Here is an 11,579-nt window from a genome sequence, read left to right as displayed (position 1 = left end):
CATCTTCTAGAAGCCCTTTTCCTGACCATCCACTTGTATGAAACACATGTCCTCATAGGACCTGCCTGGTTCAAGCAACCAGCACTCCTTTAGAATGTGGCAGTCACTTCTCCTTAAGTACAGTCTGAGTATGGAATGTCCCAACCAGACTCATGGTTAAAGTCTTGGTCCTCAGCTGATGGTGCTACCTGGGTATGATGGACCGTGCAGGAGGTAGAGCCTGGTAGAAGATAGGAAATTGGAGCTGTGCATGTGAAATGGTTAATGGGATATTAGCAAGTTCCCTGGCTTCTTTCTCCCTTACTTCCCAGCTGCCATGAGATGAACAGGCCTCCTTCAGCATGAAGTTACCCCATGATATACACTGTCACTGTAGGCCAATAGGAATAGAACCAAATAGTGTGAGCTCAAGCCAGGATTCATACTAAACCTTTCCTTTTTGTGAATTGTTTTTTTCAGGTATTTTGTCACAGTGATGGAAAGCTAACAAATACACCGTTCCCTTCACAGCCCTAGGATCTGCCCTGTCCTGTTCTAAACAGGGCTATCACAGAATCCTGTTAAAGTGAAAATCTACACAGCTTTGTTTTTCTCAAAGACTCTGCATTCTTGCTTTACCCGAAAGACCTCTTGTTTGGCACCCTGCCATTCTCTGCTCTCTAAGTCACCACCTCTTTCTGTGGGTGACATGACATCAAACACAGGTTCCCAAATGACTTTCTGGGCTAAGCAATCTGTTTTTGCCTCTGAGCTAATGCACACTCTCTCTCTGCCTTGGACACTCTTCTCTAGAAAATGCACCAGATCTCCTTTCCCATTGCTTTGAGGGTATTGAAACATCATCATTCATGGTTTCATCATGCTTTCAGACTCAGAGCCTGTCCCAAGAGTCACCAGCTCCTCTCCTTCATGATTTTTCTGAACATCCGTCATTCTCTGATTTGTTCTAGTTAATCTTTCATTTCTTTTCATTCAAGTTATGATCACTAGAGTGACAGATTCTTCCTGACAGAGACAGGGACGCATTTCCAGCCCTACAAAAATGCTAGTCCCTGGTAGGAGCTCAGTGTTAGTCACCAATATGGTCCATGCATGCTGGATGTCGTCACTCCTACACACAGCCCTGTGTGCATCTCATCACACACAGTGACAGACAGGCTGAGCCTGAGGAAGGATAGGATGAGGACAGACCAAAAAGGGGGTGGAAAGGTATTTAGCAGCATCCATCACAAGCACAGTCTCTGGTTCAGGAGGGTGGGGCAGGCAGTGTGACAGGATCATCATGCAGGGTGAGAGGGCTCAGGGTTTAGACACCATGAGGCCCTCCGTACAGGCTGTCATGCTTTTCAGTCTCTATCCATAGTGAGAATACAAAGTGGTCAGACTGTGGAGGAAGGGGGTGATGGTTGCATCTGCAAGTACTTTCTGGGGGCCAGTGCTAGGAAGAGATGGAGGTATTGTGGGGTATCTATCAGAGAAGACTGTTTGGACATGGGTTTAAGCCAATAGAAAACCTTTATTAGTTGACTGGGTGTTTGGGATCCCAGTGTTATCACTGAACCTTTCTTAGGGTGAGCTTTTACAAGAACAGTTAACTAAAACAGTTAGCTAGAAGCGGAACTACAGAAGCCAAAAAGCAAGGTTAGTACCTTTAGAGACTTTCCCAGAACTATGGCCTTTGATGGATTAGGTTTTCATTTTGGCAGGTGGTACTTACGATGTGCTGAGTTTTATGGCCTGAATGGTACTCCCATCATGGAGTCATTTGTGGTAAGGTTTGGAGGACTACCAAGGTTTGAGGCCCTGTTGTATTCCCCACTGGTCTTAGTAAATGAGTCAATCATGGACTCATCCTGTTTCAGTTTGAAATGCAGGGCCCAATATTAATCCAATTAGAATGAGAATTAAAGACCAAGGCAGTGCTGATAGCAGAGTACCTAGCCAGGGGACCAAGAGAACAGACACTGGTGTCAACTATTTGATTTTTGTCTTTCTCTCTTCTTTTTTCAGTTTTTTCTTCTTTTTTTTATTGCTTTCTTTCAAGAAAGGGGTTTTCTGTGTAGCCCTGGCTGTCCTAGAACTCATTCTGTAGAACAGACTGTCCCCAAACTCACTTTGTAGACCAGACTGTCCTCAAACTCACAGAGGTCTGCCTGCTTGTGGCTCCTGAGTTTTTTTTTTTTTCCAACCATGATAAGATTTTTTTTTCTAATTACTCCTGAATAATTAGCATAGAAACAACAGGTTTCTTTCAAAGTCACACATAGTTTTCTTTATCTCATGAGAAGTCCAAACTTCTCCAATTTTGTAGGACATTTCTGCAAGGAAACCTACCTATTGTTTTAATTCAGAAACAGAAACTTAATTCCTCTACATCCTAATCAATCTGTCTATTTAGTTTGGAAAGCAGCAAAAGAGGCCTTTTTAATCAAACCATTAGTACATGCCCTCCAAGTGGTTTCAGTAATATTATTGTTGTCCACATGAGTAAACCCACAAGGCAGAATAGCAGGAATCAGAATAAGGGGAAGTGTGTGGATTAAAAGTTTTGTATATTAGACAAGTTTTAGTTTCTTGGGAGTCCTGTCATGCTGATTTGGACCACCCCCAGTCACAGTGAGTTTTGTCAGTCAATGACTGAAAGTATGGTTTGTTCATATTCCTATGTAGTATGGGGGCTGGGTGTCTAAGCATAACCGGCAATCCTGGCTGATTTCTGGCTGGGAATGATTGACTCTATGTCCAGGGTCCCTTCCTGTGGCATAGAGTCTGATTCCCCAGGTTTTCTAAAAGTGAGAATCTTCTAAAAAGAAAATTTCAGCCTAACAACCCCTAATTTTTTCAGTGGCAAGTCTCTTGTTTCTGGCAACAAGAAGGCCCAGCTGCAGGGCATGCATAGGATTGTAAACTCTGTATTTCTATCTCAAAAGATAAACTCCCATATCTTTGCTTTTTTCGTACTACCAAACACTTAAAGTGGGCATTAGTGAGCAAAGCTCAAGATGAATATGAGTTGCTGGTCTTTAGTCACACTAGCTAATATCTTTCTTTTATCTGTCTTTCTCAATTCCTAGTTCCAAGTCTGAGGGCTGTGGGGTGGAACCATAACCCTATATTCATACCCTTAGAACAAAACATAAGACACAAAAGGAGGTAGAGGGTCAGGGAGTGGAAGGGCCTGGAGCCAGATAAACCTTAATTTTAATGGGTCCATAGTCTGGAGACAGTCCATTTGGCATCATCATCCATGGCTTCCACTTTCTTGACCGGGGTGTGGTAGATCCATGATGTAATGCCAGCTATCTTCACAGCCATAAGAATGGAGATAATCACCTTGTAGCATCTTTTCCAAGTTGGTTTCAGTGCCCTTTGGCTAGTGCCTGACCCAGAGAGTACCAGCAGACTCAAACAAATGGGAAACTGGTAGTGGATTCAGAGGTCAGCTGGCTCTCTTGGGTAGTCCAACGAATAGACTTTATGGAGGACTGAAGTGTCTGTAGTGATTTGAGAAAGAAATAGTTAGAGAGTTCTGCTAACTGCTAGTCTTTGAGCTTGGGAAGCAGTCGGGGAGATCTTCCAAACATAATTTGATAGGGGGTAAGTCCTCCCTATATGGGGTGCAGCAGGCCTGAAGCCAAGCAAAGGAACGAGGTCTATCCACCCTTTTCATTAGAGTCACTGGACTCTAATGAGAGTTTCATTATAGTTTTTTTTTTTTAACATCCTGTTTATTTTTTTTTCACCTGCCCAGTACTCTGAGGTTTATATGCACAATGAAGTTTCCAACTTATTTCCAGAGAGGTTTTGGCTATGAAAGCCAGGTCATTGTCAAATTCCATTAGCTAGGAAGTGCCCAATCAGGGGGCCAGTTCTTGGAGGAGCTTTTAAGATACTATGTGAGCAGTTTTAGTCCAGGTATGGACTGCTTCTACCCAACCAGAAAAGCGGCTAGTTTCTATAAAAACCAGCAAGTACTTTGATTCTTCCCTGACAAGCGGGATCTTGGTGAAGTCAGTTTTCTCAGAGTTTGATAGGGGGTTGGTCTTTCATTCAGACCCTTTTCTTGGAAAGGGCTCTGTGTTTTGGATTTACTTGAGCACAAAACTGGCATCTGGCTGAGATATCCTGAGCTAGGCATCCAGTCTAGGTATAACACACCTTGCTCTGAACACCTGTGTTTTGTGGAACTCAGAGCCTGGTGAAGGTCAGTTACCTGAGTTCTGGCGGGTGTTTCTAGGAGAATTCTCCTTCTCCGCTGGTGCCCTCCATTAACCATTTCGTCTTTACCATGTAGTCTCACACAGAACCAGGTTGGAGTATGCCATCAGAATATTAATAGGCACTACTGGTCTTATGACCATTTGTTGGATAGCCAGTTCATTGACCCCATGGTGGAGATAGTAATGTGTAGGGGAAGCTGAATAGCCCCTAGGAGGGCCAAGATTTTCAGCTTGTTTTTCATATACTTTCCCCCAGTGGTGAGAAGCCCTCTTTCTCTATAGCTCATACTGTGGACATGCACAGTAGTAAAAACATAGCAACTGTCTGTGTATATAATGGTGGACTTTCCTTTCTCCTATGTGAGAGGCTTGGTCAGATTGATCAGTTCTGCTGTCTGGGCTGAGGTACCTGGCTTGGGCCCAGATCGTTTCGGTTATAGTAATGAATGCAGCTCCCATGTACTTGTTTTCATCTTTCATCTCCTTACAGTCATAGAGGAGCACCTGGGGTTGCCACCAGGCAAGAGGGTAGAAGGATAGATGGCGGTGGGTTTCTCAAACTGGACTTGAGTCTGGGCTAGGAGTGGGGCCTGGTATTAGGCCACAGAGGCATTGGACAGCAGCGTTCTGTTGTTCCTTGGAGGAGGGCCTCAATGACAAGGAGTGCTGTGAGAATAAGATCTTGACCCAGAGTTAACTTGTTTGTTTTTCATTAGACTAGCAGTAGCCACTACAGCACTTAGACAGGTGGGTCATCCTGTGGTTATAGAGTCCAATTGTTTGGACCAGTTTCCATAGCTCCAAAGTGGGTTGAAACCTCTTTTGTAATTTTTTTGTTTGTTTTTGTTTAATGGACCAACAGATGAAAAGGTTTTGAGATGTCTAGACGTACTGGGGCTGGAGCCGAAGTCAGAGCTGTTTTTAAAGCCTTAGATGTCTTTTGTTTAGTCTTAGTTCAGGTTAGGGACTCAGTTTCCCCTTTGTGATGGTGTATAGAGATCCTCCTATTTCCACAAACTCTGGTATCCAGAGGCAGGAATACCTCTCTGCACACAGGAGCTCTCAAACCTGTCTTTGTAGTTGGGATCTGAAAGACAGCAACAAACTTGCTTTGAGACAGGTTTCTTTTGCCTCTCCTCAGCTGGTAGCCAAGACAGGCAGCCTCTGATGTACAGAATTGAGCCTTCTTAGCTGAAATTCTGTAGCCCAAGGTCTGTAACTCTTGGAGCAGTCTCAGTGGTTCCTTTTATGATCTGTTTCCCAAGGACCCCTCTGACAGATTGGCAGGAGGTCTGCATTTAGTGTCTTTAAATAACCTGGTTATTGCCTGCTGTAACACCCTTCTGAGTCTGCCCATTGCAAAGCGCCTTTGCCAATGGGAGGCTGAAGAATGCATCTTTCAGGTCTAAGAGTGCAGATCTGTTTCTTTGGAAGAAGCAGACTCATGAGAATCAAAGGTCCCAGTTTTCTTCACAGACAGAAGAGGTTTATTCCAGGGTGACTGGCAGGATACAAAGATGCCTGTCTTTCCAAGACAGACAATATGGACTGTGATTTCCCTTTTTGCTTCCAGGGCCATTGGATATTCCTTAATCTGAGGCAGCTGAAGTGGTTAGTTGGATAATTATAGGAACTTAGTGTTGGGCCAGTTTTGGGGGGTTGGTTCCACTTGTCAGCCTGAGAGATAGTCCAACTCTATCTTTTGACTGGAGGCAGAACTTTCACTAAGGAGATGTTCTGGCAGTGGGTAAGAGATCAAGATTTTGCTGAGTGTCTGTAAGTCTAACTGTGTCTCTTACCAGAAAAGGTGATGGTTTTTAGTTTATGCAAAAGATCTTGTCCCAATCAGTTCTCTATTTTAAACACCTTTTGGGCTACCTTCAGCAACTGGGATGTATTTATATATTTTTTAATGTTTATAATTTTTTTAAATATCTGGGACCAAACAGATAACAGTCTTTAGCTTCAGTCTTTAATCCTTCTATAAAGAACCTAGTGAAAATTATTTAAGGTCTGCTTGGTCAGTGTTAGACAGAAGGGAAAATATGTTCTGTCCAGGATGCATTGCGTGGCAGTGATTCCCCCTACCTGGCCCAGGGTTTGTTTGTTTGTTTTAAGAATATGGTGCATTTTGGGTTTTCCAATTGTATGAATCACCAGTTGAAAAAACGAGACATAAATCATGAAAATGAAGGGGTGGAACTTTCTCTTTTCCTTTGGGCTCACCCCAGCGGAACTTTCCCCATTCTCTAGAGCTGCTCAGATCAGGCACAGAGCAGAGGGGATACTCACCCTGGAAACCATTCCCCCCATTCCTGTGTGCATTCTTCTTAGATGGCAGGCAGCCCTGGATGAGAGGCCCAGCCCTTCCCACCTCCACACAGGGGCCAACACTGAGCAGGAGCCAAGCAAGCAAAGAAACAAGCAAGTACTCTCACTCCTCACCCTGGACAGTGGATGGACAGGAGAAGGCTTTGTGTGTGTGTGTGTGTGTGTGTGTGTGTGTGTGTGTGTGTGTGTGTGTGGTGAGGGGCTCATGGTGTCTATGGGCAACCTGTCAGAGAGAGGAGTGGGCACAGATCTTAAGCCAGGGGCTTCTCACACCAGAGAAATCCATTGGTCATTTCAGGAAAACAGAACTGATAGAATATCACACACATATCTACGGAGGGAGAGAGAGAAAGACAGAGAGAGAGAGAGAGAGAGAAAAGAAGAAGAAGAAGAAAAAGAAGAAGAAGAAGAAGAAGAAGAAGAAGAAGAAGAAGAAGAAGAAGAAGAAGAAGAAGAAGAAGAAGAAGATAACCAGTGGTGGTCAATACACATTCATATGCCTGAACAGACAGGGGGAATCAAGTGAGTCCAATGTTTCCTGGACACTGGATGAGCAGCTGTGTCTGACCTCTCCTATGTGTCAAAACAGAAGGCACCTTAACCAGACTTTCCTCTGGAGGTGACACACAAGGAGACTTTCTAATTTGTTTCATTTTGGAACGAAGATGTCAGACTCCTCAGAAGTGTTAGGCAGTGATTGATGAAAGGGAGTCTCGATCTGAAACTCAGGTTATGTACCCCCTAGGGACTCTTTTCAATTTCAAGAGGCTCTGAGCCCCCCAGTGCCTCAAGGTCTGGTCTCTGGGGAATTTTGGTGGAACCTCCAGAATTGTTGTGGGGTATCCATCAGAAAAGACTGCTCAGATATGGGTTTAAGCCAATAGAAAAAAAATATATTAGCTGGCCGGCAGCTACACTGGATGTTTGCAATCCCAGTGTAGCATTAAGCCTTTCTCAGCATGAACTTTTAAGCACAAAACCACTGTTCTGGTTTGACATACTTCAGTTAACAAGAACATTTTAGCCAGAAGCAGAGCTACAGAAGTCAATTGCCAGGTTAGTACCTTTAGAGTCTTTCCCAGAACTATGCACTTTGACAAATTAGGTCTTTGTTTTCCTTTTTGGCAGGGGTACTAACTATGTGCTGAGTCGATGGGACTCCTCTCATAGAGTCAGCTGTGTGAAGTCTGGAGGCCTACTAAGATCTAGGGTCCTGTTACAGAGGCAGGACATAAGGAAGAGTCAGTGGCCAGGAAAAGATGAGGTTCAGGGACGATCAAGGCTGGGTGATTAAAGGGGTCAGTACGGGTCATGGAATGAAGGGTGGAGAGAGGTGTCAGTAGAGAACCACAGCCAGCTATGGAAAGAGGTGGGGCCACTGATTCAGGAGCATCATGGGATCCAGCAAGGATGTGGACTCACAGGAGAGTAGTGGATCATCAGTGGCCATGCTAAAGCCAGGTCCATCCCAGGGAAGAGTTCTGAGGGACGTCAAACGCTGGGACCCCACATCCCTCACCTGAGATTAATCCATGACAGTTTCTGCATAGTACACATGTACTGCTGGCCTTTACATTCTCTTCCTATGGGGGCTCATGCTGAGTGAGGAGACCAGACCTTCAAAATGTGCGGGTGTAGGGGACCAGGTACATCAGCCACCTCCTAGCCGTGGAAGACAGCCTTCCCCCTATTGTGGCTGTTTTTAGCTGTCATGCTGATTATGTCTGGGATTAAGCCAAGTGGCTTAGTACTCCTGGGAGGCATTTTTGTTGATTTCATCATTTAAGGTGGGAAGACCTACCCTAAACCTAGCTCTTTTGAGGTGGGGAGAATAGAAAGGTGGCAGCCTATATAAAAGACGTAGAAGATGAAAGCGCTTGTTCATTGCCTACTTGTTCTTACTCTCCTGGGCAAGTCCATTCCTTTATTGGCATTAGAGTCTAATGTTTTGAGAGTCTAGTGTATGCGGCAGACCAGCTGAGACATCCAGCTCTGTGGACTGAACAAATATTGAACTCTTGGACTTTCCATCAGAAGATAGTCATTGTTGGAAGTCAGATCATAGACCATAATCCATAAACCACTCTAATAAATCCATTGTATGTGTGTGTACATATATTCTATCAGTCCTGTTTATCTAGAGAACTCTGACTAACACATTTCCCAAATGGCCAGACTTGACAGCTCCAGCATGGTGAGGAACTGTTAGTACCCATGAACTCCTTGCCTGGATCTTAAACTGTAAGATCCATAGTACTGGGAATCTAGGATTTAATCTTTGGCCTTTGCCTTCCTTACACCTCTGTCTTGTCCCAGGAGCAACACTCACCTGAGGAAGAGGAAGCAGATCCCAAGAAGCAGGAATTTGATAGCTGCCTCTCCAATGGCTACCAGAACTACTTCTGCCAGGGGTCCTGCTTTCCCTGAAGAAATATGGATGGAGCTGAACTTACCTGATAATCCCAGAGACCTTCCTCTCACAGTATCACTTAAATATATTCCTCCAAACCTTCCTTCATCCCCACACTTAAGACTGCATCAGCCCAAGCTTCCCTGACTTCCTCATCCTGTTGTCCAACAATATATCAGAAAAAAATCACTTTCTATTATAAATAAACTTCTGTCACAGAGGCTTAGTGGCCATCTGTGATCCTACTACTCAGAAGGATGAAACATTTGGAATGTGGGTTCAAAGCCAGCCTGGGTTACATAGCAAGATTCTGCATCAAAAATCAAAACCAACAACTGTAATTGAAAATATCAAGAACCTACAGAACTTGGGAGCATGTTTACATACTGTGGCAAGCACACACACAAAAAACTCGTTAAAAATTTTATATTTTTATTTGTCTGCATGTATGTATGTGCACACGTGGGGGCCTAGTGCCCTCTGAAGTCAAAAGAAGCTGTCAGATCTCCTAGAACTAGATCCAACCAGTGTGTACCATTGCCATGGAAAACAATCTGAGTCCTCTCAGGCTACATGTGGACAAACCAAAGCTTGGAATTGTGTGTAGTCACTGGTCTGTTCTGAGAAGGGAACTGAATTTCTGTGGACAGCCCTCTGTGTGTGCTCTGCATGTTTGCCCATATGGCTGCGTGTTCTGCACAAGCATTAAGAGCAAAGCTGTTGACAGACTCAAGTGCTGAGGTTTCAGGCAGATCCACAAGTCATGGACTAAAAGTGTCTAGAGTGTGTGATTCTGTTTTGTGAATGCCAATCTAGCCCAGTAATGACTCAGGAGTATGTCCAGAAGCCCAAATGATTGAGGAAGAGGTAGGGACAGGTGCTCTAGAACTTGAATGTTCTGTGAGTGAGGAGGGCCAGTAGTTTCCTAAGAAGGGGTCTTTGTGTTCAGGGTAAGGAGGGATGGACCCTGCTCTGACCTAAAGAGTCCCTGTTCTTCCAACTCACAATGACTCTCCTTACCTGGTCCAGCTCTTGCAGAGACATGGGTTGTGAAGTTCTGTGCGGTATCTTGGAGAGAAACAAAACAAAACTTAACATCTTAGGTTTCAGCAACACTCCCCACAACTGTCCAGAAAGCACAGAATGTGAGAGGATAGGACCTGTATATGACTCAGTCCCTGATCCAGCCATGATCCGTTACACAGCCACCATGCATCCCCAGCCCCTGGGTTGAACTTACAGGTGACAATGATCAGGATAGTCTTTTGAACAGTCACACCAGCTCCAGGAAAAGCCACTTGACAGGTGAGGTTGGTGCCATCGTCCTGGAGCCTAGGTGTGAGGGTCAGCACAGAGGAGAGGGTGGTCCTAGGGCCCAGGGATGTGAGGGCAGATGACATCCAGGAGAAGATGGGGGGTGTCCCCCGCTCACAGGCCCAGGGCACAGAGCACGTCACATTGGTAGGCTGGCCAAGCTTTAGAGTCTGTGGGATGTCGATGTTGGGGATGTGAGTGAGGTCTGGTGAGGGGAGAAAGACATGCAGGATAAGAATGGGGGTGAAGTTCAGCCATTGAGAAGCCCAGGCTCTGACCCAGCTCCTCCATTACCCAGCTCCATCCCCCACCACTCTCAGGCTGGTGTCCCTGTGGCATCTATGAGCTTCCTCTGGGGCCAACATGGAACCAGTACTTTACCTGTCACTTGCACAAAGAGCAGATTTGTATAGTAATTCCATTCCAGACTCTCTTTTTCCAGTGTGAAGAAGTAAGAACCGCTGTCACTCTTCCGTGCATCTCTGATGTCCAGGGAGCAATCACAGACACTCGGGTCTCCCAAGAGGTGGAATCGGTTCTGAGTGTCCTTCTGCACTTGTCGATTTGGGTTATTTGTAGCCACTGGAGAATCATGGTCTGCATTCTTCCCTTCATGGAACCAGTAGCCAAAGACAGGGTGTAAGTCCAGGTTCCTGGAGTACTTAAGAACTATGCAAGGCACGGAGACACACAGACCCTCCTGCACTGTCACAAGTTGCCATTTCAGATGTGCATCTGTGGATTCTCTAGAGGGATGGAGGCAGATTCCAGATACCCAGTCACAGGTCCAGAGCAGGGGCAGCAGTCTGGGGAGCAGCATCCCAACCAGAGGCCTGGGCTGCTGGAAGGGAGTAAAGGGAGGGCTGCAGCCGGCCACCTGGGAGAGCTGGCAGAGAATCAACAGTTTTTAATTCACAGAAGAGGAACTGGGGACTGCAGGCGGCCTATCTGCAGAGAGCACAGAAAACCCAGCAGTCTAACACCAAAGACACCTGAGAGGGGTGGGGGAGGTGGAGGGAGAGGGAAAGGGAGCAGAGAGGAGCAGAGAAGGAGGGCTGGGGAGACACCTCAGTTGTAAACTGCTTGTAAACTGCAGCAGCATGAATACCTAAACTCATGTTCACAGCATGTCTATAAAAATGAGGACGTGACAGTGCCTGTTTTGCAATCCCAGTGCTGGGGAGGGAGAGACAGGAGGATTCCTAGAGCCATTCCACCTGATCCAGTGAGAGACCGTCTCAAAAGATGAGATAAAGGAACTGGCTAAATGCCTCAGTGGTTTAGGGCACATAGTCCTCTTGCAG

General features: G+C 45.5%; 1 protein-coding gene across 1 annotated transcript; it reads right to left on the bottom strand.

Annotated features, from left to right (window-relative positions):
• Positions 1-3,103: 3,103 nt before the first annotated feature.
• LOC129676976 (myeloid cell surface antigen CD33-like) lies at positions 3,104-11,135 on the bottom strand. Its single transcript, XM_055607522.1, has 4 exons — positions 10,657-11,135; positions 10,202-10,480; positions 8,881-8,974; positions 3,104-3,494 (listed from the first exon to the last, which is right to left on the bottom strand). Exons 1-4 carry the CDS (start codon positions 11,093-11,095, stop codon positions 3,476-3,478), a joined length of 831 nt encoding a protein of 276 aa, XP_055463497.1. The 5' UTR covers positions 11,096-11,135; the 3' UTR covers positions 3,104-3,475.
• Between the last annotated feature and the right edge of the window lie 444 nt (positions 11,136-11,579).

The sequence above is a fragment of the Psammomys obesus genome, unplaced genomic scaffold (assembly GCF_907164565.1).
Source record: "Psammomys obesus unplaced genomic scaffold, mPsaObe1.curated_primary_1811, whole genome shotgun sequence".
NCBI classification, from domain to species: domain Eukaryota; kingdom Metazoa; phylum Chordata; class Mammalia; order Rodentia; family Muridae; genus Psammomys; species Psammomys obesus.
The sequence above is the reverse complement of the archived record's forward strand: the minus strand, read 5'-3'. Positions and strand labels throughout refer to the sequence as shown.

What these genes read in the sequence shown, in the direction of transcription:
- LOC129676976 (XM_055607522.1), bottom strand. Translation starts at nt 11,095, where the DNA reads ATGCTGCTCCCCAGACTGCTGCCCCTGCTCTGGACCTGTGACTGGGTA. An exon ending in GCTCTTTGTGCAAGTGACAG is followed by an intron (nt 10,481 to 10,656) that starts GTAAAGTACTGG and finishes TCCCCTCACCAG; the next exon opens with ACCTCACTCACATCCCCAAC. An exon ending in TATCCTGATCATTGTCACCT is followed by an intron (nt 8,975 to 10,201) that starts GTAAGTTCAACC and finishes ATATTTCTTCAG; the next exon opens with GGAAAGCAGGACCCCTGGCA.